Source organism: Triturus cristatus, chromosome 8 (genome assembly GCF_964204655.1).
Source record: "Triturus cristatus chromosome 8, aTriCri1.1, whole genome shotgun sequence".
NCBI lineage: Eukaryota > Metazoa > Chordata > Amphibia > Caudata > Salamandridae > Triturus > Triturus cristatus.
The window spans coordinates 365,084,564-365,109,299 of NC_140591.1; the positions used below are offsets into that span (position 1 = coordinate 365,084,564).

Below are 24,736 nucleotides of genomic sequence, written 5' to 3' on the forward strand. Positions count from 1 at the left end.
CCTGGACGACGCCATCTTGAACCAACCCAGAGGCCTGGGCAGGAAGGAGGGAGCAGGGGCAGAGAAGTGATGTGTCGTGGTGTGATAGGACAAACAGAGACTTCCTGCCAGCCCCCTCCCCAACTTCTTAAAAGAACTTGCACAGGAAGAGGAGCTCTCTCTGGGGTGTGGTCTGCTGAGGCAGAAGGTGCTGGAGCCTGGTGCAATGGGCAGTTGGAAGGAGGAACCCCCTGACTATCCCAGGATCCTGAACAGCGCCAGGAGAAGAGACCAGGACCAGTGCGCAGAGGCAGGGGCCTCTGCGCAGGGAGAAGAGAGGCCCAGGAGGAGAGCCAGGCGAAAGGCTGGCGCAGGGAGCCAGTTAAGACAGCTCCCTGCTGAATCCATCCTCTTGGAGACCAGGAGGGTGAAGGAAAGTGCTCCCAGTGGCTGGGGTGCGCCACCAGGAGCGAGAAGAAGCCAGGATTGCGAAGATCATTCCCCTGGGGGATGAAAAATGCCCCCCAGAAGGTAAGCGACCTTTGACCCCTGGCAGACCGACGACGAAGCACCTGGGGCTCCGCCGCCGTTCTTGGATATGCCGCCGGGGGCTGCTCCAGAAAGAAGTTCCCTGTGAACTGGCCCATGAGGGGTGGCAGGAGCCCACTCTGGCCCCCAAAGACATTAATGGAGGGTGAGTGCTGTCGCGCCCCCCCTCGAAGAGAGCTTAGGGGCCCGGGATCCCAACTCCGGGCTCCGATGGTGATGGTGGCAGCAGAGGAGGAGGGCGCGCTGTCGTGCGTCCTCCCACGTAGCCGAAGCCAAGCCAGGCTCCCCGTGAAGATTTCCCCCCACAGGGTGCCAGGAGCCCACCCTGGCCCCCGGTGAAGAAGGGCACGATGGGGAGCGCAGGCGCGCTCCCCGCGAAAAGAAGGAGGGGCCCGGGACTCCATCTCCGGGCCCCGAAGCTGGAGGGAGGCGGGGGGAGTGCCGTCGCCCTGCCCCGAGGTCTGCCTGGACAGGCGGGAACCTCCATATCTGCCCGCAGGAGCGGGCAGACCAGAAGACGAGTGCCGGCTCCCGCAGCAGGACGCGAGGCTGCTGGCCGGGTGGGGAGCTGGCGGGAGCCACCGGGAGTGGGCTCCCCGGGTGGCTCTCCATCGAGCCTACAGCGAGGAGCCCGGGTGGGACCGGGCCCCCGAAATCCAACAGAAGCAGGCGGGGATGGGCTCCCTGAGCTGCCACCGCACCTGTGGTGGTCCGGGTGGGACCGGGCACCCACCAGAGCCAAAACAATAGGAGCGGCCGGGGGTGGGCTCCCCGAGCCGAAACACTCAACTGAGGGTCCGGGTGGGACCAGACCACCCCCCCAAGGAGCAACGCTGCCGGAGGCACAGATCGCGGCTCTCCCCGTCACAGCAGGAGAGCCGCTGCTATAATATTCATGGAGAGCATGGAGTAGCGCCCCATTATGCCTTGCAGGCCCCGACCAGCCTGCAAGGGAAAACCACCTTGTTTCTGCTCGTGGTTGCCCCAGGAGGATGGGGTCACCACCAAGTGAGTGCTGAGGGAGAGGTGGAGCTGCAGGAGCCACGCAGTCTCCCCCAGCACCCCGAGGAAAAGTCCCACCCTAAGTTTCTTGGGGGCCTAAAAGAATAACCCCTCAAGGGTTCTGCTCAAGCATTAACACCTCCTGGGCTGGAGCTTTCGTTCTACAGTTGGGGGTGTACTGAGACGTGCATCAAGGAGTGAAAGACTGAGCTGGGGATGTCTGGAGAAGGGCATCCCCTGGAGGTGAAGAGATGTAATTGCACCAGAAATGCATGTACAAATGTTATTTCTTTTAGAGAGACTGAAAGTCACATGTGTAATGTGAAGTACCTGTGTAAGGTGATATCATAAGCAAAGTGGGGTTATGTTACCAGGCATTCCTGCTAGTGTGTCTGGCTGTATATGCGTAATCCTGTGATTTCATCTGTGATGCCTTTAGGGGCTGTAATTGCAATGCAGTCTAATGATCCACAAATGTGACGAGTACTGTCATTCTAAAGTAATGCTTACACATGTATTCTTGCTGCTGCGCTTAGGTGAAGAACCCAGACTACTAGCCCTTAAGATGTAGAGGTGTATACTTCATGGTCAGTAGGAAATGCTCAGTCAGGGTTATGTGTCACCAAGGCAGGGTTACCTATTTTAAATGCTTGTTGAGATAATGGGGTGGGTCGCCACTGGGATGGTGCCAGTGCGCAGGGCCCTCGCTCCAGGTTATGTTCAACTACCTGCATTGGGGGCAAGATGATGTGCATACATGGGAGTGGTGGTACTAGACCCCACCCCCTTCTAGGGGAGGGGTGGAGATGTTATGCAATGTCACAAAGTAATTCCAACAGCTTATGTATATTTGGAAATTGGTGCATAGTATTGAGTAGTGTATGTGTTTAATAAATGTACTCTTACTTTTATAAAGCAAAGTACAGACTGGACAATCAATTACTGGGTGTTATTTCTGCGCACCTGCAAATGGCGATTACTAGCCCACACCACCTCCCTTGAGTAAGCTTCAGACTGCTCTGCAACGCTACCCTCTGAGAGTCAGGTGCTACAATTGGGTGTTTGGTTCCCAGTGAAGGACAAATATAGTCATGTTATTTGTGCAGGCCTCACAGATGCTGCCTCGTTTTCCAACACTCTCCTCTTAAAATGAAGAACATAGATAGTTGTTTGATACACAATAAACCCATAAAGTAGATTGCCACACGGTGGTCCTTGTCATCAGGAGATCATGTTTCCCCTCCTAGGCTTTCATTTGACAACCTGCGGGTTGCTTTCATTGAAGCAATTTGATTTATACACATTCCTGATATCAGTGATTTGTCACAGAACGGTTCAAAAAAGATGAAATGGAGATGGGTCGAAATCTGGGATTATGCAAGTATAAATATTTAGGGCACCCATATAAACATATAAGAAGGCTACCAATAGTCCATAAAGTATATTGATCTTCCAGTGTATTGTCTTCATTAATCCATCACATATAAAGCTAACAATCTATTCTGTGGCACGTTATAAATGGTTGTAGAATAATTAAAATGGTTCTCGCCAATTTAGTTCCATACAGCCAACACACATTTCGCAACATAAGGCCACTTTTTCAAGGCTGGAAAATGCCAATCCTAACAATAATCAATAAATATAAAATAGCAAACAAATCTTTAACAAAATAATTTATTGTTTGAGAGCAATATTATACACATAAAAATAGCTAACCAACTGTGTTAGACCTGGCATTCTTGGCGTGGTTTCTCCACTTAACTTTTTGCCCTCAGACCTTCTGTTTTGCTGACTACGTTTTTTGCTGGCTTTAGGACTCTGCGCAATTCACTATTTGCCTGATTGGCACTTTTAATTTACCAGTAACTCTCGAGTACAGTGGCACTACCTGTGCCCAGGGCCTGTAAATAAAATGCTACTAGTGGGCCTGCAGCACTGGCTATACCACCCACTTAAGTAGAACTTTTAACATGTCTCAGGTCTGCCATTACTGCCTGTGTGTGCAGTTTTAAACTGTCATGTCGAACTGGCAAAAAATAACTTTTGCCATGCCCAAACCTTCCTTTTTAATACATATAACTCAACTCTTCGGGTAGGCCCTGGACAGCCCAGAGGGCACGTTGCAGTGTACTCAAAAAGTTGGGCATGTACTTTTAAGTTTTACATGTCCTGGTAGTGAAAAAAATCTTACATTCGTTTTTCACTATGCAAACCAGGAGCCAGGACAGGTGAGGCAGGGTGCCTGGTGAGTTGAAAGGTAAACCTCTAGAAGCTTCTCCCACACTTTAAAGGCACAACTAGGTATAAATGCTGGAGCTCAAACACCACCATTTCAGTACACTTCTGAACCTGTAGATACTCTGCCAGGAAGGATTGATGGGCTGCTGAATGACTGCCACTCTGCTGGACTCCTGCATTGCTGTGCTTACCTGCTGCCCCCTTGCCTGGGTGAGAAGCACTGGTCCTGTATCTCCTGAACCCAGACCCCAGAGTGACTCCATGGGCTCATTATCTGGCTTTATTATCTTTCGCCTCTGGGACATAACCTTGCATCTGCACCTGGACTCTGCCATTTGTGAGTATACCCTGCCAATTGGTGCCACTCAGTCCTGGACCTTCGGAAGTGGGCTTAAGGTGCTCTACCCGACTCTGTGGACCCAGTGGAACCAACACATCTCCTCTGCTGCGCAGTGCAACCCAGAACAGAACCGATGCATTTCCGCCGCTGCATGGATTGGACCCCTCACAAAGACTTGCATCGCCCTTCTTTGGTGCTGCTATTATTTCAATTTAGTTTGTACAGGTGCTTCTGTTTGTATCATTCACAACGCAATAGATCAGGCACACTGTATAGTGTCTATGCAATTAAACTGGATTGTCTTTTTGCATGAACAGACACAATTGTGTCTGCAAATAATATGTATCTTTGATCAGTGCGTGAATAAACAGAACTGCTGCTATTAAAATGACCTGAGGTATGGAAGAATCTGTTATGTTTGCCGTTCCGCCCCCTGCAGCGTGTCTGCAATTGTTTTACTCTGCAGAACATCTGCATTATTCAGGAAAGTAGGCCTTCTTTGAATACAATGAGGGTTCATTGCATTTTAATGAGACCTGGAATTCTGCTGGGCTACAAAAGCTTTTTTTTTTCCCACTCGGTGGCGAAGGCACACGTCTGAACTATTAGAGATTTTCCATATCGCAAAAGTGAAAGATGATGTGGGAGGTGCAAATGTATGTTAAGGCGCTGCATATATTAGAGCACTTCTCAATTACGTGGAGCTCTGGGTTGTCCTGGCACATTGTCTTTTCCTGACACTGTGCCAGGCTCAATTAGGATGGTCCTCAATTAGCAAGCTAGCTCTTGTTTGGGGTAACACTACAAGCACATCACAAAGGAGGAGCTGGAGTTGGTGCCTGACCCCCATCTGTAGTCAAGTGTATACTTCTTTGTGCTGCTGCACATCCCTCACTCTTACAAATAGTATTAGGGAGGTTTCCAGCAGGTATGGCAGCATTTCCCCTGCTCATATTTTCAACCTAGAATCAATAGTTGTGCTGGTCCGTGCGGTCAACGTTGCTTATGGGTAATCACACAATTGAATGCCGTTTAAGGGGTTAAAAGTGCCCCAAAACATACAGCCACATGCCCCAACAGCATATGATGACAGTAATTCGAAAGATAGTGTGCTAAATATGTGCTTATTCATTTTTTCATGTAGAATGGTACCAATAAATCAGTTTTAAATTTGAAATAAATGTATATGTACACAGTGCATGTTCTTTTCTTCCTATTGAACGTTTTATTACAGTACTCTTATTTGCTTTGGCACTGCAATTAGTGTAGCTTCCCTGAGAGCCCTTGATTCAGTTGATTTCACATTTTCAATGATGTAGCTCTCTGAATCCTGGAAGTGTTTATACTTTGCTAGAGCTCAACGAACCAAGAGCTGTTAGCACGAGGACTGCTTAAGGAGCCAAAAAAAGGAAAATAAAAGAAGGCTAGGAGACTTTCAAAGGTATAGATACCTTCTTTAGGATAGACAGGCATTCAGCTGGGAATCTTCGACCAAAAAGATCAGATAGAATGTATTCACTAGAAACAAGCTGTTGCCTGAGTGGAGATTTTTTGAATGAGGAACATAATTGGTTCAAATGCCTCATGAAGTGGTGGGGGTTGCTCACCATCTGGTAATTTTAAATAACCACTATAAACTTTTAAAGAGCCTATTTTAAGAGTATGCATTGCGTAGTGTAGACTAATCGTCATGTCTCAATTGGTCATTTTAAGGCAAAATATTGTGAATCTTCCACGAATAGGGAGTATATTCACAACATGGGTGTCCATGTCCTACAGAGAACAGTGATGAAGTTGTAATTGACATTTGGAAATGACGATCCATGAAAAGTTGCATTAATAAAAAATATTGTAGAACTAAAAGAAAAAATAATGTACACATCTAATCAAATTTCAAAAATGTGTTATTGGTTGCAAGGTATGAGTGATTGAATAACTGCTGCTTCAACAACCTGGGCTTGGGAAGCCAGCATCAGTAAACTCCTGAAAATAACAAAAGTCAAAGCCAGACAAATACATAGTCACATTAACCCTGGAGACATATCCAAGGGGGATATGCAGCTGTGTAAATAAGTGGGTGGAGTTCTTTCGGTGGGTGCAGTTTTGCGTTTTGTGGTGTGAGTAGTTGTTGATTGGCCCACCAAGTCTCTTCTCACTAGCTCATTTAAGCCAGTCACAAATAAAGAAAACAACTATGTTCTTTGAATTAATTAGAATCACAAATATTTCCCTTTATTTTCTGCCTATCAGGCGAGAACCAATTACAAAAAGTTGCCATGGAAAATGTTTAAAATATTTGCCAAGACTGAGCTGCAAGAGCCTGACATTCCCTCGTCAGTGACAGACAGGTATCCAGCAGCTTTATTTCTCTTCCACATCAAACGATATTTGTGCTCCACGGATATCGAAAAAATAATCATATAGTGATCCCTGTAGGCTCCATTATTTGAGGATCCCAGAACCTATCCAGGAAGGACAGCAGGCCTTAGTCCTCAAGCCCATCCCCTCTGGCCAGTGCGACCGTGCTTCCTGCCACCCATTTACAAGTCTGTAGGTTAGAAATACATTTCTTTCAGAAACTTCATAAGATTAAATATTCCAGAAATCTGCATTTGCACATTTAACCACTTGTGATTCTTTTTTCAATGTGCAAATAGTTTTCCATCTGTGGAAATCACTTTTAAAATCCCAGCCTAACAAATTAGGTCTATTAAACAGCCATTTGTGGTTAAAATAAATTGTACATACTGGGTGTGAAAACCCATATCACATTCCCAATTGCCAACCTTTCAGCAATGATATTTTCATCACTCACTCTACATTTTGACTGTGGACAGTTCGCCAGAAGAGAGGATTTGCCACAGTTAGAAGTTTTCCTCTATGTAAGCATAAATATCATTAGATTGATATTCTGTGATTTAGAGCATACCATCGGAGCTCATAGGTGGTTCTTTATCGACATTTTGTAAAGCAGGCCATAGGTACCTGTGCTGAAAATTGATTTTTTGCAAGCTTCATCCTGATCACATTTTAAGATTCAATTTTCAAGAGAACGTATCTTTTTGATTAAACTTGGTTTGACATGATGAGTTCCTGGATCGGGACTCTGTATACACTCTAGCTTGGTTTAAAATGGGGCAGAGAGCTTGATCTTTGTTATATAGCTTCATGTCTCTTGTTTTACCATTCTGGACTGCTCAGTGCATGACAATCAAGGTAGAAAGCGTTAAACTCCATTTTGCGGCCCCTCGTTAGTCAATAGGTGGACCAGAGTACCGCTGCTATCAATTCACGTCTGCCTACACCACAGACCTGACTGTCAACTCTTTGCTTAACTGTGTTGTTTATAGATCCGTTACTAAACAGCCTAAGTTATGATGCTTCAGTATATTACAGCCAGACAGTGTGGCTAATATTCACCACCATGAGGTGGCCAGAGGCAGTATAAGAAACGTGTCTATCCAGTGCAAATACAGGGCCCGATTCACAAAGCCAAAGGTTGAAAAATCTGATGTTTACTCGCCTGCGCCTATTCCTAGATTTGGCTTATTTTTCTGCCTTTTTATGGAATTCTCAAAGAGTCACAGGAATACTACTTTTGAGCGACTAATTTGAATTTCTATAGCATTCATTTGTCTTTGAGGCTTTATTTTTGTGCCACTTATATATGTTATTTTCCATTAATTGTAATAGATTCGGGTGAGTATAGAGAATCATTTTTTTTTTAGTGTTCAGCATTCAAACAAATAAATGAACTAAAACTACAACAGCTGTAAACTTTTTTGAGTACTCTAAATGCAAATTGCACACATGCGGCTCGTCTTCCCTGCTTGACCATACTCTGCATGTGTATTTCCTCCAAAGACACTCTTGCTCTACTGAGAAAGCAAGCTGAAGAAATTGCAAGATGACATGGTGGAGTAGAGACCCACCAGGAGAACAGTGCCTCTCCTAGCACCCGTGGTTTGCCTTCTGGCTGCAGAATATCTTGAACAACATTAGAAATGCTAACAGAGTCACTGCAGTGCTTGTCAGCAAGATCACCGCTCAGGGTAGAAACTGCGGCAATGAATATGTCTAACTCAACTTATCAGACGTGCTGAATATATTTGTTGGTTAACAGTACCGGATACAAATAAAAAGCAATATCTCAAGCCATTAGTACAAAGCAATAACATTTGTAGACTGCATGAGCTATCCACCTAAGGGCTGTCAGTTACTTTTGTTACAGAAGATGCCACACTTAGGTCCTGTTGATCACAGCTGCCAAGAAGAGCCGCATTTTAAGGAGAAAGAGCGACATGAATTGAGGACCCCATTTCTTTAATCTTTCTGTGTTGCTCGTAAGAATCTTCTGGCTGGACCTGTAGCTGGAAGAAAGCTAAGACGCGACATGGGCTGTATTGTTGTTCTACCGATTGTGATCGCCCTGTGTTATCTTCTGACAGCAGAGGACGTGGGCAAGGCAGTGCTTGTGTATTCAGTGTATGTAAGTGGTTGACTCTCCTGGGACAAATTGCTGTAAGCGATTAGTGCTATGTGGGCCAAACTCGGCCTAGGCTCACTACAGTGTAGATGTAATGAATGCAAAGGCTTGATTGCATGTTGTTTATGATCAGTAGTATATCTATGTGTGCGTATTGCATATGTTCTATCTAGCTGCTCATATTCACACCCTTTAATGCACATGGTCTCAAAGGGATGTGTGATGTCACTCATCCCAAATACAATGACATATTTGGCATTGACTGGCTATTGTAGCCCTACAATTGCAGCAAACCGGTTTGTTATCCCTTGAGGCACTGTTATGACTAGGTGGTGAACTTTGAGACAAGCAGGATTTGCCTTGAGTCTATGATATTGTGATGCATGCCGTTAGTTGTGTCAGAGGCATTAGAATCACGCGGGTCTTCATTGCAGCACAAGGATACAGACCTCTGAGCGTCTGCATAGAGTTCTCCTGTCTATCATGCATCAAGATGTACAAATAGCACGTAATAGAAAATCTAAAGCATTGAAAAGTGATTAGGGATTAGGTATAAGGTCAAAGCTAGGATTCAGTTTAAGGGCAAGGTTAGATTTAGGGTGGTGTTGGTAATTTAGTTGGAATATTTTTACCGCTTTCCAAATCAGTGCCTCTTTAATCTTCCGTAAATTAGATGGCTTGCTACAGAGCCAATCAAGCATCTTGACAGATAACTATGTAGTCTCCGGGGTTGTTAAAAAATAAACAATGCATTAAAAAAGGAGGTGTTTTCCTTCCCATTCTCAACCTTAAAAAACAACTTGTTACAGTCGTTACCTAGAGTTTCCATCCATTTCCAGGTTTGGAAACTACCTTTACAATATATTCCACAAACCTTTGTTGCTTGGTGGGCATCTGACATTTTTTGGTGAGTCACTCACCAACATAAAAAAAACTCTCTCCTGCCACAAGTCCTAACTTACGCATGCATTAATTGCACCATGCTGATATAATTTAAACATGTGTAAGTGTACTTTATCAAGATAACATTCTACAATTTCTTGTTAAATAAATTAGGATTTGGATTCTCTGTCCATAAAGGGCCCATTTTTTGCAAATATAAATTAAACCCCAGCTGTTCAAAATACTTTGTGGAGCTGACCCATCATTCGTAATAGAGGACCGTTGACTCGTTATGGGCAAATATAATACACTCAACATTTTGTTCTTATTATTATCAGCCAAAACAGCTTCTTTGTATATTTTGTGTGTTATAAGCTAAATTATCTGACTCGTTCAGTGATTTGTTCTCTGAATCGCCGCTTATAATTTTTTTTGGTTTAAGTATTTATTAATCATTGTAAATGCAAAAGTGTTTCCAATGGCTTGTAATCTGGTCGAAACAATTCTTGCTCAATACTGATTAGAAATTGTGATAAACATGCAGATGTAGATTAAATCTAGCTGTTCTGCTTCCGAACATGTTGCACTGTCTCCTGTTTTACACCTGCCACGCGCTTCCTATGTTTCCTTTTGTTCCTTTTCTTCTTTCTGTATGACATGTGTTGGTGAATATTGTTCCCCCATTTGTAGATTCCAGAGGCTTACTTTCTTAGAGATCCCTATACTTTCCTCCTTACGGTGAATTTCATAAAGGTATTTGCACCCTTGTGTTTGTGTGTGTCTGTGCTTAAATCTGCTGAGGAAACACTCACCCGCGGCGCCGGTTTTGCGCGCCCCTAACCGCATGTCATCACAGGTTACTGTTTTCGCGCATAACCACAGCTCCCGAAAATGAGAACGGTCGGTTGGTTGGCTGAGGCATGCCTGAGAGGAGCAGCAAAGCTTGTCTACAAAATACTAACACTTGGCTGAGTCTGCAGCCCGGGAGAAGAGCGCCGGGTGGATTTTCTGGACTTCTTTCATGGCTGACTTGGGATGCGCTTGCATTGTCAAAGAGTGTGTTGACCTATCGCTTTGATGTATATTGCTGATGACACTTGCTCTCTCTTCCCTGCAGGCCATGGAGGCGCAGATACAGAACTTTGGACAGACGCCATCTCAGTTGCTCATTGAGCCACATCCGCCTCGGAGCTCTGCCATGCACCTGGTGAGACACAAATGCTTTCTGGGAATACAAATCCTGTGCACCACCACATGAGAATGCGACTTATAGTTTTGATATAAACTGCTATAGATTTACAAATGTAAACCACCCTCTTGAAACGCCAACACAGATTCTCGCACCAGTAGGTGGTCTGGTGTTTGATGGTGGTTTGAGCATGAAAGTTTAAGGTTAAACCCACCCACATGTGACACGCTATGTTATTATGGAGTTTCGTTTTGCACAACAGCTGTGCATTAATTAACAGAGTCTCAAAATGGAGCCTAGTGTGTGTTGAAAAATGATGTTGGAGCCTCATTAAATCATTAAAGGCCTGTTTTGCAAGGGGCATTGCACTACTTGTAAATGTGGAACAGCAGTTTCAAAGCCCGTAGGACCGACTCCACATTTGGTACCTATGTGTAGCCAGCGTAGATGCTGTTTTGACACATCCCGGCATGCATAACAAAGCAGTGCCTGCTGTTCTGTTATGCATTATTTCCAAAGAGCCACACTGGCATGCTGGTGGGAGGCTGCCAATATCATCAGACTCCTGCCTCTGTACCCATATAACCAAGGCATGACAGGCATTAGCAATAAAAGGCCTCCGCTTTCCAATGCTTAGACTTGCATTTCCACCTTCAGATTGGGGGTGAATGTATAATTCTTTACTCCACTCGCATTTCTATCCCTAGTCAGCTTTGTGGCGTACACCTGTGGCAGCCTTGTACCCGTGCATGATTGCCCCAGCATAAAGGGATGTTTACCATCAGATTTTATTAAACCTTTTTGTAAATGAGGAAAGAGCTGGAATTTGCATCCGCAAAGATCTCTTGCCATGTCCATGTGCAACATAATTTTTTATTTGTTTGTGTGTGTGCTCTACTTCGATTTTGGTGGACAGGGTACTCTGCCAGAACTATGGCCAAGTACCCTGTCCACCAAACTCTTTGCTCTATTTAGAGTAGGAAGTATTGCAATGTTTCTGACAGTGGAACGTACGCTGGATCCAAGGGCAGAAATCTTTGACTCCCCTCCCGGCTGGTCCATCGATCAATAGGCGGCTGGCTGTCCAGCCTATTGAAGGCAAAGGTTCATTTTTTTACTGTTCAGGACCACCATAGAAAATGGTTCTGTTTAATTGAGGGACGAAGTTAGAAACATATATATATTAATTCATCTCAATTACGCATTTAGTGTTCTTTTTCTGCAACTGTAACCTCATTTGGCCTAGAACCTAGTTGCTGCAGGGTCCTAGAATTAATGGCAGAAGGTATGTCATTGAACGAGCAATCCATCGATTTGAATTTGGACTAGCACCTGCTAGTCCTGCTCAGACCTTCATACTCGTGTTTTTTGGGCCTCAGGAAAGCACTAACACAGACAGAAACTAAACGTGATGCTAAGGCCGCATTATGAATGGCCCACAGTAAACCTCGTGTTTTTTTTTATTTTTTTCATGCCTCGGAATTACTGTTAACTGGGGTTCCAATAATTCTGGGGACAGGGAAATAGCAATTACATGTTTTAGGGGAATAATGTAGGAGAAGCAGTCTTACTGTGCAAATTCCTGTATGTTTTCCCTGTTATTTCACCCAGACACTTCTCTTGCTTGCAGCAGGTGAAACCTCTGGGTGTAATACCTACCACTCACCAGGGGTGTTCCTGCTAAACGCATAATTCTGCAGCTACCAGTCCAATCGGAATTAACAAACTACCCATAGAGAGGGTCTAAGAACCATGTTTATTTTCTGTTCCTTCCACCCTGTGTCCATTTCCTAACCCATCAGAGGCAGACATGATGCTGTTGAAGAGCTAAAAGCAGAACAAAGGGTCACCCAGGTGATGCCATTGTGAAGGAAAGGCTGAGTGGTGTCATTTCCACTATTTCTGACTTTCTTGTGAATAAGTGTTAGCGAGCCACTCCCTTGCAGTTCCAAAGATATGGTGAAAAGTAAAACTGGAAAAACAACCCCAGTGCGGAGCAGTGAAAGGTGCTTCGGTCATGACAGCCTGAGCGCCAGAAGCTCCCCTGCAACCATTTGTCAATGAAATAGACGCACATTTTAGGCAGATCTGGAGTTGCAATTTTAAAAGGAACACCCACTTTCTGCCTTCAGAGGGCATTGCAACGTCATAATATGTAAGTAGTTTCACTGTAAACATGACTTTACCACCAACGAAATACATCTCTCAAAGAGGTTCAGTAATCACAGATGTTGCCTTTCATGTGACTAAAACATGTTTTACAATCAGCATGCTTTACAGTCAATGATATATAACAAGGAACAGTGGTTCCTGTGGACAGTGTGTACGATATCTGGTAATGATTAGTTCAATGGCAATATTTCTGGGACAAGAGGTGTCGGAGAGACTAGAACCATATACGACTAGACATTTGTCAATATTTGCATTTTGTAGACAAATAAGTAATCAATTAAATCAACAAGAGTGCAGGGTGTCCCAAGTGAACATAGAACCTAAAACTTAAATTTGTGACAGTTTGTGACATATAAGTTTGAGGTTTTAAAAATACAGAAACGACAACTTTATTTCATTGATAAAGCACAGCCATCTAGAACAATGGTAGGGGCTAAGAAATGGTTCGTTTTGGGGTTGTGTCAACGGCGATTCGACCCCACCTTAAGTAGGGGGTCTCTTCAGGACCTAGCATAGAAGGACACCTAAAATGATAATCAGGGGGTCAGTAAATATGTCAACGAAGCATGATAGCACATAACCTCAAAGATATACCAAGTAGAAATATCAAAATAAGGTGTCGTTTTATGACAACGGTATAGACCTTCCAGGTACATTTAGAAGTGACAGAAGCAATGCAGGCACACTGTCCAGAATGAGTTACAGTAGAAGTCGGATTTAGGACACAAAGTGTATGTTTTGCGTTTTGTTTAATTAGTCTACAAAAGCAGCTTAATAAACAAATGCACAATTCCAGAATGAACCTGTTGGAAGGTGTGATTTAATTTCACGTGCTCAAAGCATAATGTAAGCAGACACGAGAATTTTTATGAGATTAAGTATGGCTTTGAAATCCTAAATCGCTGTAGAGTGTGGAAAAGCAAACGCCTTAACCCCTTTGCTGCGGCAGGAAATCCGCCGCAGCGCTGGGGGGTGTGGGGAGGCAGCGCGGTGGCGCTGTGCTCATGACGGAGCCACTCCGTCATGAGCCACGGTTGAGCTGTGCTCATGACGGAGCGGTTCCGTCATGACTCCGCCCAGTTGCGTTGTCCCCCGCACAGGCGGGGAAACAGCGCCGCGTGGGCGGAGCAGCCGCCAACGGTCGTGGCATGACGGAACCGCTCCGTCATGAGCACACGGCAACCGTGGCTCATGACGGAGCGGTTCCGTCATGAGCGGGGAAGGGGTTAAAAGACAAAAGTTGTTTTGGGAGATATAATATCAAATTAACATAGAAGCCATTTAGTAGAGTATCTTTCTTAAGCTGCATAGCTTCAGTGGTATTTTCACTGCCAGACTACTGTATAAATAGGCAGAGAGTTATTAATATTGCATACACATATTCATTGCAGAAGGTGTTGCAGCTTCCTAGAATTAAAAGGTTAAAAATGGTTAGCCAACCACCATGCAGCTCTGAGGATATTCTTTTGAGAGGCATGTCCATGTTAAGCCCTTAGTAAATCACCCTTTTAAGGTGGGGCTACAAAAGTGGCTAGAGATTTTTATACAGGAATTAGCTTTGTTGATACAACGCCCTTGATGGGACATGTCTACAGATGCAAACCAAAAATCCCTTTAAAATATCCTCCTTTCCATAGGTAACGTAGGTCGACCTCAGTATTTAAGTTTACAGATGTGCTATTGAGGTGGAAGGATACAGTAAAAAAAAAAAAGTTAATAAAATAGAGAATTTATGATGCCTCTCAAGTGTTTAAAAATGTATTAACTAAATGCCAATGAATGGTTGAGGAAAGTATAATGGGGAAATTTGGACGAGCACTGATATAAACCTTTTCAGTTTAGTCGTCCCCTAATGTAAACCTCACTGGAAAGTAGTCTTAGGAAAAGACTCAGGGGCCTATTACAGTGGCAGTTGCAAAACCTTCGACTATCGGTCAGAGGATTTCCGACCGCTATTGTCGGTTTCAATTCCGACCGGCTGATAAAGATGCAGCTGATAGGAATTAAAACAATCTGGCTTCCGACTGGCTCAAGGAGCCCATCGGCCAATCGGAACTGCCTCGCAATCCCAAAGTGCTGGCCTTTCCCCTTTGGGATTACGAAGCACGGTTTCCGGCCCTGTCTTGACATGGAAACCACGTCGGAAAGCGTGTTTCCTAGCAAGGCCCCCTTGTGTGTGCCACCTTTGTTTGGGGGTCGAGGGGGCACCTATGGGAGCATGTATTATGGCCGGTTTATGGCCGTAATGCATGCTCCCATAGGGAAATGTAGGAATGCAACTGAACAGTGTTCGGGCACATCCTAATTAGGCGGTCAAGACCGCCGACTGGGTGTACGAGTCGATGTCGGGCGTAAGCAATTCCACTCGAAATGGGCCCCTAAGTGGGAAAAGGTATCTTCACACTTAAGCATCTTCTTGGTTCGCGATGCTTTTCGGATCAATATTCAAGAACGTTTTCATTGAGTCTGATAGGTTGAGACAAAGGTAGCAAAGGAGATTCATGATTTACCGAAAAAAAGCTTTCAGTGAAAGCAGGCGTACCTGGTGGCTGACGGAAGATACAAGGTGATCGAATGTGTTAGCATCTTCATTGAAAGCTTTTCCCGTTGCAAGTTTTATTCAGTATAAATCTTTTCAGTGGGCATTAGTTGTAGGCATAGACTGAATGGACTCAGCATGCCACTGCTCTTAGAGAAGAGGTCTTGTGTGGCTGAAAAAGCTCTCACTCAGCATGACCATGTCCCAGAGATGTATCGCAGAGTCGCACTATCTTTTGGATCTGTGCCAAAACTTGCCCCGGTCCTACTCTTGTGCTGTTGGGCTTTTCATCCTATATAAAGCAGGACTAAAATGTATTTGAAGGCGTGCCCTTTCAATTTGACAAAGTTCTTATCACAATACCTAGTACAGGGGAGACCACTGCTTAAAGCGAGAGCAGTTATATGGCCAGGGTGTTGGCTGTTTTTAGCTTTTCAGAGCCGTTGCTGTACCAGTGCCATCCTTTGCCCAATGCCACTTTTAAGGTCGAAGCCTACCAGACACTCAAGCTGTCTGATTTGCTAACGATATCTTGAGGACATTTGGAAAGCTTGGGTTTGTGGTTTGTAACTCTCACATTTATTTGCTTTCTATTTGCTGGTTTTATTTGTTTTAGACAGCATGAGTTAGTCCCTTCCGTTGCTCTTACCTTATTTACTGTATCCTTCCGTGTGCTCCTTTTTCTGTAAACAGGCCTTTTAAATCTTGTTCTTGTCACATTTTCTGTGCATTCAAAGACAAAGGTCAGATGTCAGACTCTGTCTTCTGAGGGAGCTTGGTGTTTACCTTTCTTCCTCTGACTTCAATGTGAGAGGATTTATGTGACCATCATGCTGGCTATTAGGGGTAATTCTGAAGTGGGGTGGAAACAAATATATTATTACAATCAAGGTTCAAAGACACTTTATTCAGATAACGTTGTATCCATAAAAGCACAACAACACAGCAGGTTAAAAGTTTACAAATAAGTCATAGTAAAAGCCATTAGCAACAAACAGTGTACAATAATCTTTCAAATTCGTACAAAAATACATGAATAAATAATATAAAAACTCAAAGATTGGACATCATCTGACGTGCTCGAGCAGCAATTCTCAAAAAAGTGCCTGTGCGAAAAACCAACTCTTCGTCATCCAGGGCAAGTAACCTCAGGTAAGCTTTTTCCAGACTAATGGGCAAAAACTTTTTAAAATACGGGGTTAAAAGCCACTTAATATACTTTAAATAGTATTTACAGAAAAACAAAAAATGTAAGATAGATTGGCCACTCTGACCATCACATGGTCAAGGCCAGAGTGGTGACCAAGGGGAAAACATAAAACAAATTTGATAGTGCCTGTCCTTAGGCGAAATAAAAGGCTCCTCTCCCAATGGCTCATAGACAGGGTAAGGTAGTTAGCCAGTGGATGCACGGGATGTTCAATGGCCATGTAGCTATGGACAATGGATTTTTTAGATTCCTTTTTTATCCTTTCCACTCTATATAACGAATAGAGGGCACTCCTAAGCTCATTTTTATTACTAGTCTCTGCTGTGCTAGGATTTAGGAAGATACCTCCCTTGTTAACGCTACATAGGCTCCGATACACCCCTGCTAGCCAAGGGATGTCCTTCCCATTCTCACATCCAATAAAATCACTAATGATCTCTCTCGTTAGGGATGCGGTCGGGTTTTTCCAAACGGATAACCAAAAGAGGGCGGGGTGGGCCTTAATAAAATCTTCTATAAGATTTAGGTTGAGTTCCCTATGGCAAACATATTGGGGTGTGAAGATTGGGAAGCCTAGTAGCTTCCTGCAAAATCTATTCTCTTCCTGTTGCATACAGGAACTCTTGGCGATGCCCCAAACCTCAGCGCCATACGTGGCTGTTGGCACGCATTGTGTTTTAAAACATTTTTAAATAGCTAAAATGGCACCTGATCTCTTTGGTCGTGGAAGACTGAGAATCGAGTTGATGGCCTTTGAGAACTTTCTCCTGGAGTGAGCCATGTGCTCAGTCCAGGAGCCGTTCGCAGGAAAGACCACCCCAAGATAAGGAAAGGTGCTAGTGCTCATCAACTTCTGATTGCCCACAGATATAACACTAGGTTGGCATTTCCTGCCACCACACAACATTATAAAATACTTTTTAAAGTTAGTACATAGGCCCAAGCTATCCATGTGGTTGACAAAACCCTGTACTAAAGTGCATAAGGAATTCGGAGTGCAGCCCATGAGGACCGCGTCATCCGCATAGAGTAGTACGGGGAGTGTTTTTTCCCATTGATTTTTGGGGCGTCTTGGGTCAATGATTTTAATGTTTTATTCAGTCCATTAATGTAGATGATAAAAAGGAGGGGGGCTAGCACACACCCCTGTCTGACCCCCCCCTGCCTACATCAATAGCTTCGGTGACCTCGCCTCCACTACCAATCCTGACCCGGGCTTTAAGGTCTTTATGTAGGTGCGCCAAGCAGTGCACCAAGGGCTCGTCCAATCCATAGGCCAAGAGAATAGACCAGAGCTTTGACCTATTAACAAGGTCGAAAGCAGAGGTCAAATCCATGAAGGCCAAATAGACTGGCGAAGCCCGCGCAATTGTGTATTTGCCCATAATTAGATTAAGATTTAGGCATTGTTCGTTGGTGCCAACCTTGCTTCGAAAACCCAATTGACAGGGCTCTAAAAATACCGCTTTCCTCAGACCACTCAAGTATCTTGTTATATAGGACTCAGCCCAAGATTTTTAAAGTATTGTCAATTAGGGAGATGGGTTTATAACAGTTGGGTTGGGAACGATCCCCCTTTTTGAAGATCAGAACTATGATGCTTGTGGACCAGGAACTGGTTAATGGGGCGTGCGTTAAAATGTTAAGAACATTTAAAAGAAAAGGCACCCAAAAGTCTGGTTTGCATTTAATAAGGTCAATAGGTAGCCCGTCTGGGCCGGGAGCTTTGTGCCCACACTCTACTGGATCGCTTCTTCCACCTCAGACAGGGTTATCTGTATTCTAGTTCGTGGCCCAGGCTTGAAGAAGTCTGCCTCTTGTACAGGAGCTGCATACATTTTTGTGAAGTGGTTTTCTCACGACTCACTCACAATGGTGCAGCTAATGGGAGTAAGAAGCTGCCACATGGATCGCTGGTCCCTCACGGCTGTCCAAAATGTATCGCCCTTTTTTGTGTTTGCGGCTATTGCTAGTGCCTCCCAACGTTATTTTAGGATTTCCCCTTTCCGATTAGAAATTGCGGATTTGTACCTCAGCCTAGCCAGTTTCACTTCGAGGTTGCTCCTAGGATTACTTGATAGGGCTCTGCGCAATTGTCTACTTGACTCAGAGCACTCATGATCGAACCATCTGGGACCTAGTTTCACTGCGGATGTTGGTTTAGACAGAAGAGTTTTGATAGCTAGGCAGAGTTTCTAAAACCATGAACAGCCTCAGGGGATGGATCTTGGGCTGATAAACATGAATTTATAAGATACATATTGTCCTTTACCACTGTCTGAAACAGGTTGTTATTTTATTATCAATACCCTTCCATATCAGTCTCAAATTGTCGGTCGAGAGCGTTAAGTTCCTGGCCCCACATTCAGAGGTAAACATGGGCCGGGGGGCTAGTCTCAACACTGTTTTAATTGGGTTGTGGTCCCCTTGACTCATAGCAATAACTTCTGCTTCCATTAGATGGTCTGCAAGGGAAGGAGAAATAAAAACAAAATCTATGGTGGAGGAACACCCCCTTCCTCTGAATGTTGGGACAGGATGATTATTATCATATTTTGCGTCCACTATATCCATAGCGTTGGTGAGGTTATGCATGCTCAAAAACATAGCCAACTCTGCGCCCCTGCGACAGGTAGAGCTTGAGATAAAAGCCCCTGAGCTATATGGTGTCTCTATTAATTTCGCATTGAAGTCACCACCCAAAAGGATACCAATAGTTTTAGCTGATTCTTGCTGGCAACCAAGATTGGAAATAAAATCAAAAAGCTTAATGAAATTCTCAATAGGAATGGAGTTGAAATCATTATTGTAAAAATTATTCAAATAAAAAGAGACTCTCCTTTTATACAATAAAACTTGAAAATTATGACTATTGGTTGGTATAACCTTGATGCCTCCACCAGCAGCAATGTTAATCCCAATAAATAAGCCCCCCCGAGGGGCGACCACATTTTGGAGTAGGGGCTACAATATTATAGCAATGGAACCCGTCGATATATAATTCCTGGGTAGCCCAGGTCCCCTGGCACATAACTATGTTCTCTTCCTTTATTACACGTAGCCAGTCCGGGCCACCAAGCCTCGGCTGGAGGCCTGCTACATTCCAGCTCAAAATACTCAAATCTGTGTCACTCTTGGCTTTGGGTATAGCTTGATGATCATCTCACGTATCAGTGAGAGGGGGAGGTACAAAAGCCTGAAGATTTTCCGAGGGGTAAAGTCGATGTTCTAGTGAGGATGGTTGACAATCCTGTGCATCCAGTTCTGATAAGGTCTGAAACCTGTTAGATACAAAGATGGGGGCAGGCATGTTTGCAATGGGCCTAACTTGCGGTTTATAAAAGTAACCCAGCGGGAGCGCATACATTTTGGAGCTTTGGATAAATGTTTGCTGCGAAAGTTGACCACGATACAGTCACTATCAATGTTTTTAGGGGATTGACTAACCCTACCAACTCTGCGGACCATAAGGCTCTCGTTCATATCGGGTGGATGAAACCTTTTGTGTTTTATTAACCAATCCACAGTCTTATTGCGAAGGTCAACCCATGACTCCCTCTGGTCCCCTGAGAGAGTGGGAACGCCGGACAGAACTAATACATAAGGGCAGGTGGCTGAAGGTAGACTCAGAACATCGGTATTAGGTCTCAAGCAGTTACTCCTTGTGCTGTCTATTGTATTTCTGCTTGGGTCAGTTGGTGTGGCACCAGGATCTAAGCGTTCAGGCTGACTACTGCGTAAACTCACGGTCTTCGTATTGAGCTCCCGAGGTGGATCCTGAATAATCCCCTGCTCAGTCCTGGGTTTCAGAGCAGGAGGTTCTTTAGATTTGCGGTTGGTTATGCAAGAGTTAACAGATGAGGACTCTTTGGATGTGGTGGCGCTTGGAATTAGCAAGTTAGGTCTTAAGTTAGCGTCTACTGGCAGTAGCAAGCCCTCATCCATGTTAGCATCTGGATATAAAGTCACTTTACTGCCACTGCTACTTAAGTTGTCCATGGCAGTAACGTGTGGTTAATGCCATGGACAATTTAAGTTCTAACTTTCCCCAAAGGAGGGTAAAGTTCCTATCAATCAGTTCTTTAAAGGGGGCTAATGCGGTTTCCAGGGCAGTCTCCACAGCGGTTACAAGAGCAGCATCCCCACTGATATTGTTCGTTGTTGACGAAGAAACAACATCAGTTTGTGTGCTAACCGAATTGGTGAGTGATGTTACATAATTAGATGCGTTGTTAGCAGACCTGGGACCTTTTATGCTTTTGGGTTTTCGAGTGCCAACACCCCGCTTCCGTTTAGCCTGTGGTACTCTCAGCCTGTTCTCATCCCGGGGTTTGGCGACCCGTGCTCTGGTTGTTATGCTAGGCCCTTTGGGAGTAGCCGTGGGGGATACATCCAGAGTTGCCAAGGGGGAAATCGGAGACAACTTTTGAGGTATAGTGGACAAGCGCAATAGCGGATTTGGGATGCCTGGCAACGGGCGACTCTGTAGTGTGGAAGGATCTAAAGAGAGTCGTCGCTCTGTCATTTCAATTTCGTGGGTCAGCATTGATTCTGCCCTGACAATGAATGCATCTAGGGTCCCAGCTACTTCTATGCACTTGCTCATAGTGGATCCGCAAATCTTGTACAATCTGTGGCCAAATACAATAATGCAATTGTAACACTGATACTGATAACAAGGACGGGAATATGCACAAAAGTACCTGAAAGCAGGGAGGTGTGGCCTTGTGCAGGTAACCAGATGTCAGAGGGGGGGGCCCAGCCCAGCCTCTTCCGGGCTTCGAGGGGCGTGGACGGGCCTGCCGTGGGCCCGGGCACGGCCCGGACACGCCCGTGCACGTCCTGCGCTGCGGGAGCCGCTGGATGATTTAACACGCCTCCGGGCATGGGAAAGCAGCGTCAGCGCCTCCTGGCGCTAAGGGTGCTGGGGCATTGGCGGCCCCCACCAGAATGATTATTTAGCATCTAAGACTCAAGAATGTACGAAAACTGGGAATTTAAATTACCAACGTGCCGTCCCCTTGAAATGGGATTCTAAAGCTCCTTGGCAAGTTCAGTTAATACAATCATCAGAATCAATACACTAGGTGATGACATTTCCACACATTGTTGTTTGTGCGCTATGTACTATTATAAGTAAAACTGTATGTCTGTGCAAATATAATGAGTGCAGAATACAGTGATTGATGGAATGCTTGAATCAATCTCAACCATTGGTAATCACCTGGGCCGCATCCCAATCCATCATTATTTTGCACACCATGCCATCTCAGTTTTGACCCACCTATTGCAAATCAGTCTTGAGCCGGCTCATATAGAAACAGTCTAGCCCAAATTGCCAAGCCAGGCCCTCCCTGAATCAAAACACAAGCAATCCAGGACTGGTTTTGTCCTACTTATGGGCTCATCTAGTACTAGGTACAGCTTGGTGCCAGTGACACAATGTGCACGAGACCCACATCTGGGCATACCCATCCCACATAGGGGGACACAATAAGTACACAAAACAGTGATCTCTTCACCACTATACTCAAAGCCAATACACTGTACTTCACTGCACTGCACGTCACTGCACTCTACACCATTGCACTCTGTAGCACTGGACTCTACCCCACTCTAATCTACTCTGCACTACTGTACTCTATGCCACTTTACCCTGCACTACTTTATGCCAGTACACTCTACACCAATGCACTCTATGGCACTCTACTCTATACAGCTACACTTTGACACTCTACTCTTAAACGCAGCACTCTCCGCCACTGAACTCTATGCCTCTCTACTGTGCGCCACTGCATTGTGCCACTAATCTATGCCATTCCACTCTATGCCAATTCACTCTACTCTGAAACAATCTACTTTACGCCACGGAACTCTATGCCACTGTACATTACACCACTCCACTCTACATTGCGCCACTCTACTCTACACCACTCTACTCTAAATCACTGCACTCTATGCTAATGTACTCTACACCACTTAACTTAAAACCAATGCACTCTACGCCAACTACTCTGCACCACTGCAGTCTACACCACTGTATTCTGATCTGCAACTCTCTACTCTATGTCACTGCACTCGGCACCGTTACACTCGGTCATCACACTCTATGCCCCTCTATTCTACTTTATAACACTGTACTGTACGCCACTGTACTCTACACCACTGCAATATGTATCACTGCACTCTATGCCACTGCAATCTCCGCCACTGGACTCTGCTACTCTACTCTGCACCACTGCATTTTCTGCCACTTCACTCTATTCTGCACCACTCAACTCTATGCCACTCTACTGCACTCTACACCAGTGCACTCTACGCCACTACACTCTATGCTACTCTACTCTGTATCACTTCACTCTACGCCACTGCACTCTGTCACTCCATTCTACTCTTCAGCATTACACTCCACTCCACGCCACTCTCCGGCATTGCACTGTACGCCATTCTACTCTACACCTCTGCACTTTATCCTGCATCACTCCACTATCCCTCGCACTACTTCACTGTACTCTGAAACAATCTACTCTACGCAACTGCACTCTATGCCACTCTAGCTTGCACGACCCCAATTCACACTACTCTGAAACAATCTACTTTAGGCCACGGAACTCTATTTCCCTCCAATCTGCGCCCCTCTACAGCCCCTTTGCTCAAAATCACTTCACTCTATGTTAATGTACTCTACACCACTTTTCTCAATTCCAGTGCACTTTCCGCCACTGCACTCTATGCCAACTACTCTGCACCACTGCACTCTATGCCACTGTACTCTTATCTGCAACACTCTATTTCACTGCACGCTACGCCAATCTACACCATAGCGCTCTACGTCCCTGTACTCTATGCCACTCTATTCTGCTCTGTACCACTGTACTGTACGCCACTGCTCTCTATAGCACTCTACTCCCCTGCATTCTACACCAATGCATTCTACATCACTGCCTCTGCACAACTGCACTCTACTCTGCACTGCTCAACTCGGCACCACTCTACTCTGCCTCACTCCACTCTACACCACTGCACTCTGTGCCACTCTACTTTGCACCACTCCACTCTATGCCATTGCACTCTAAGCCACTGCAATCTATCCTTGACTTCGGTCATAGGCCTGCACTCTCCCCTACATCTCCTGCTCGTGGTCGCTGCCTGCTGAGCCCCCTGCCCTGGGTGTTCGAGGCTGCTGCCGCCTAGTAATTACGTTTTGGTAATTTGTTTTTCTTTGGCTAATATTGCTTAATTTGTGTTCCGTCTTGCCATCTTACTGTATTTGCCCCCTCGTGCTTTTTCCCCCGTTCCCCACACTGCTGTTCCCTGGCCCCTCCCCTCCATCCGCGCCCGTTTTCCCATCTCCCAGCTGAGCCTGCCTCCCCTATTTAAATACAGACCGCTGCGGGGTAGCGCTGGTAAGATCTTGACTTCGGTCATAGGCCTGCACTCTCCCCGACAGCTCCTGCTCGTCGTCGCTGCCTGCTGAGCCCCCTGCCCTGGGTGTTCGAGGCTGCTGTCGCCCAGTATTAGCGTTTTGGTCATTTGTTTTTCTTTGGCTAATTTTGCTTAATTTGTGTTCCGGTTTTTGCCTCTGTCTTTTTTTTGTCTTGCCATCTTACTGTACTTGCCCCCACTGCTGTTCCCGGCCCCTCCCCTCCACCCGTGTCCGTTTTCCCGCCTCCCAGTTGAGCCTCCCTCCCCTCCCCTATTTAAATGCAGACCACTGTGTGGTCGCGCCTCTGGCGCGCCCGACTGCACCCGTCCGCTACCTGAACGCGACCAGCGCCAGGAACCCTGCCCCTCCCAGTACCCTCCGCTCCGACTTGACCACCCTCAACGCACTCAATCCCAGTAGGCACACCGGCTGCACAAGAACCGCACCGAACACCACCCAGGGAGAGTTATCGTGCAGAGCCTGCCACAGATCCTTCACCATCGACAACGCCCCCACCACCCACGAAGGCCCGCCCAACGTACACACCACCAACATCCAAACCTGCATCCTCCTCAACGTGCGGTCCCTGCACCGACACGCCGTACAGATCTGGGACCTGCTTGACACCCTCTCACCCGACGTCGCCTTCCTCACGGAAACCTGGAGCAATGCCACCTACGGCCCCGACATCGCCAGGGCCATCCCTGACGGCTACAAGGTCCAG

At 45.5% G+C, this 24,736-nt stretch overlaps 1 protein-coding gene across 6 annotated transcripts in view; it reads left to right on the plus strand.

Annotated features, from left to right (window-relative positions):
• NBEA (neurobeachin) overlaps positions 1 to 24,736 on the plus strand; it is a 1,788,010-nt gene that overhangs the window by 1,679,250 nt on the left and 84,024 nt on the right. For 3 of the 6 annotated variants that reach the window (XM_085621699.1, XM_085621701.1, XM_085621700.1), the window contains 2 exons: positions 10,167 to 10,229; positions 10,594 to 10,683. In XM_085621699.1, coding sequence (XP_085477825.1) covers positions 10,167 to 10,229; positions 10,594 to 10,683 — 153 coding nt within the window. The remainder of the gene's footprint in view (positions 1 to 10,166; positions 10,230 to 10,593; positions 10,684 to 24,736) is intronic. The other 3 variants (XM_085621702.1, XM_085621703.1, XM_085621704.1) reach the window with 1 other exon arrangement.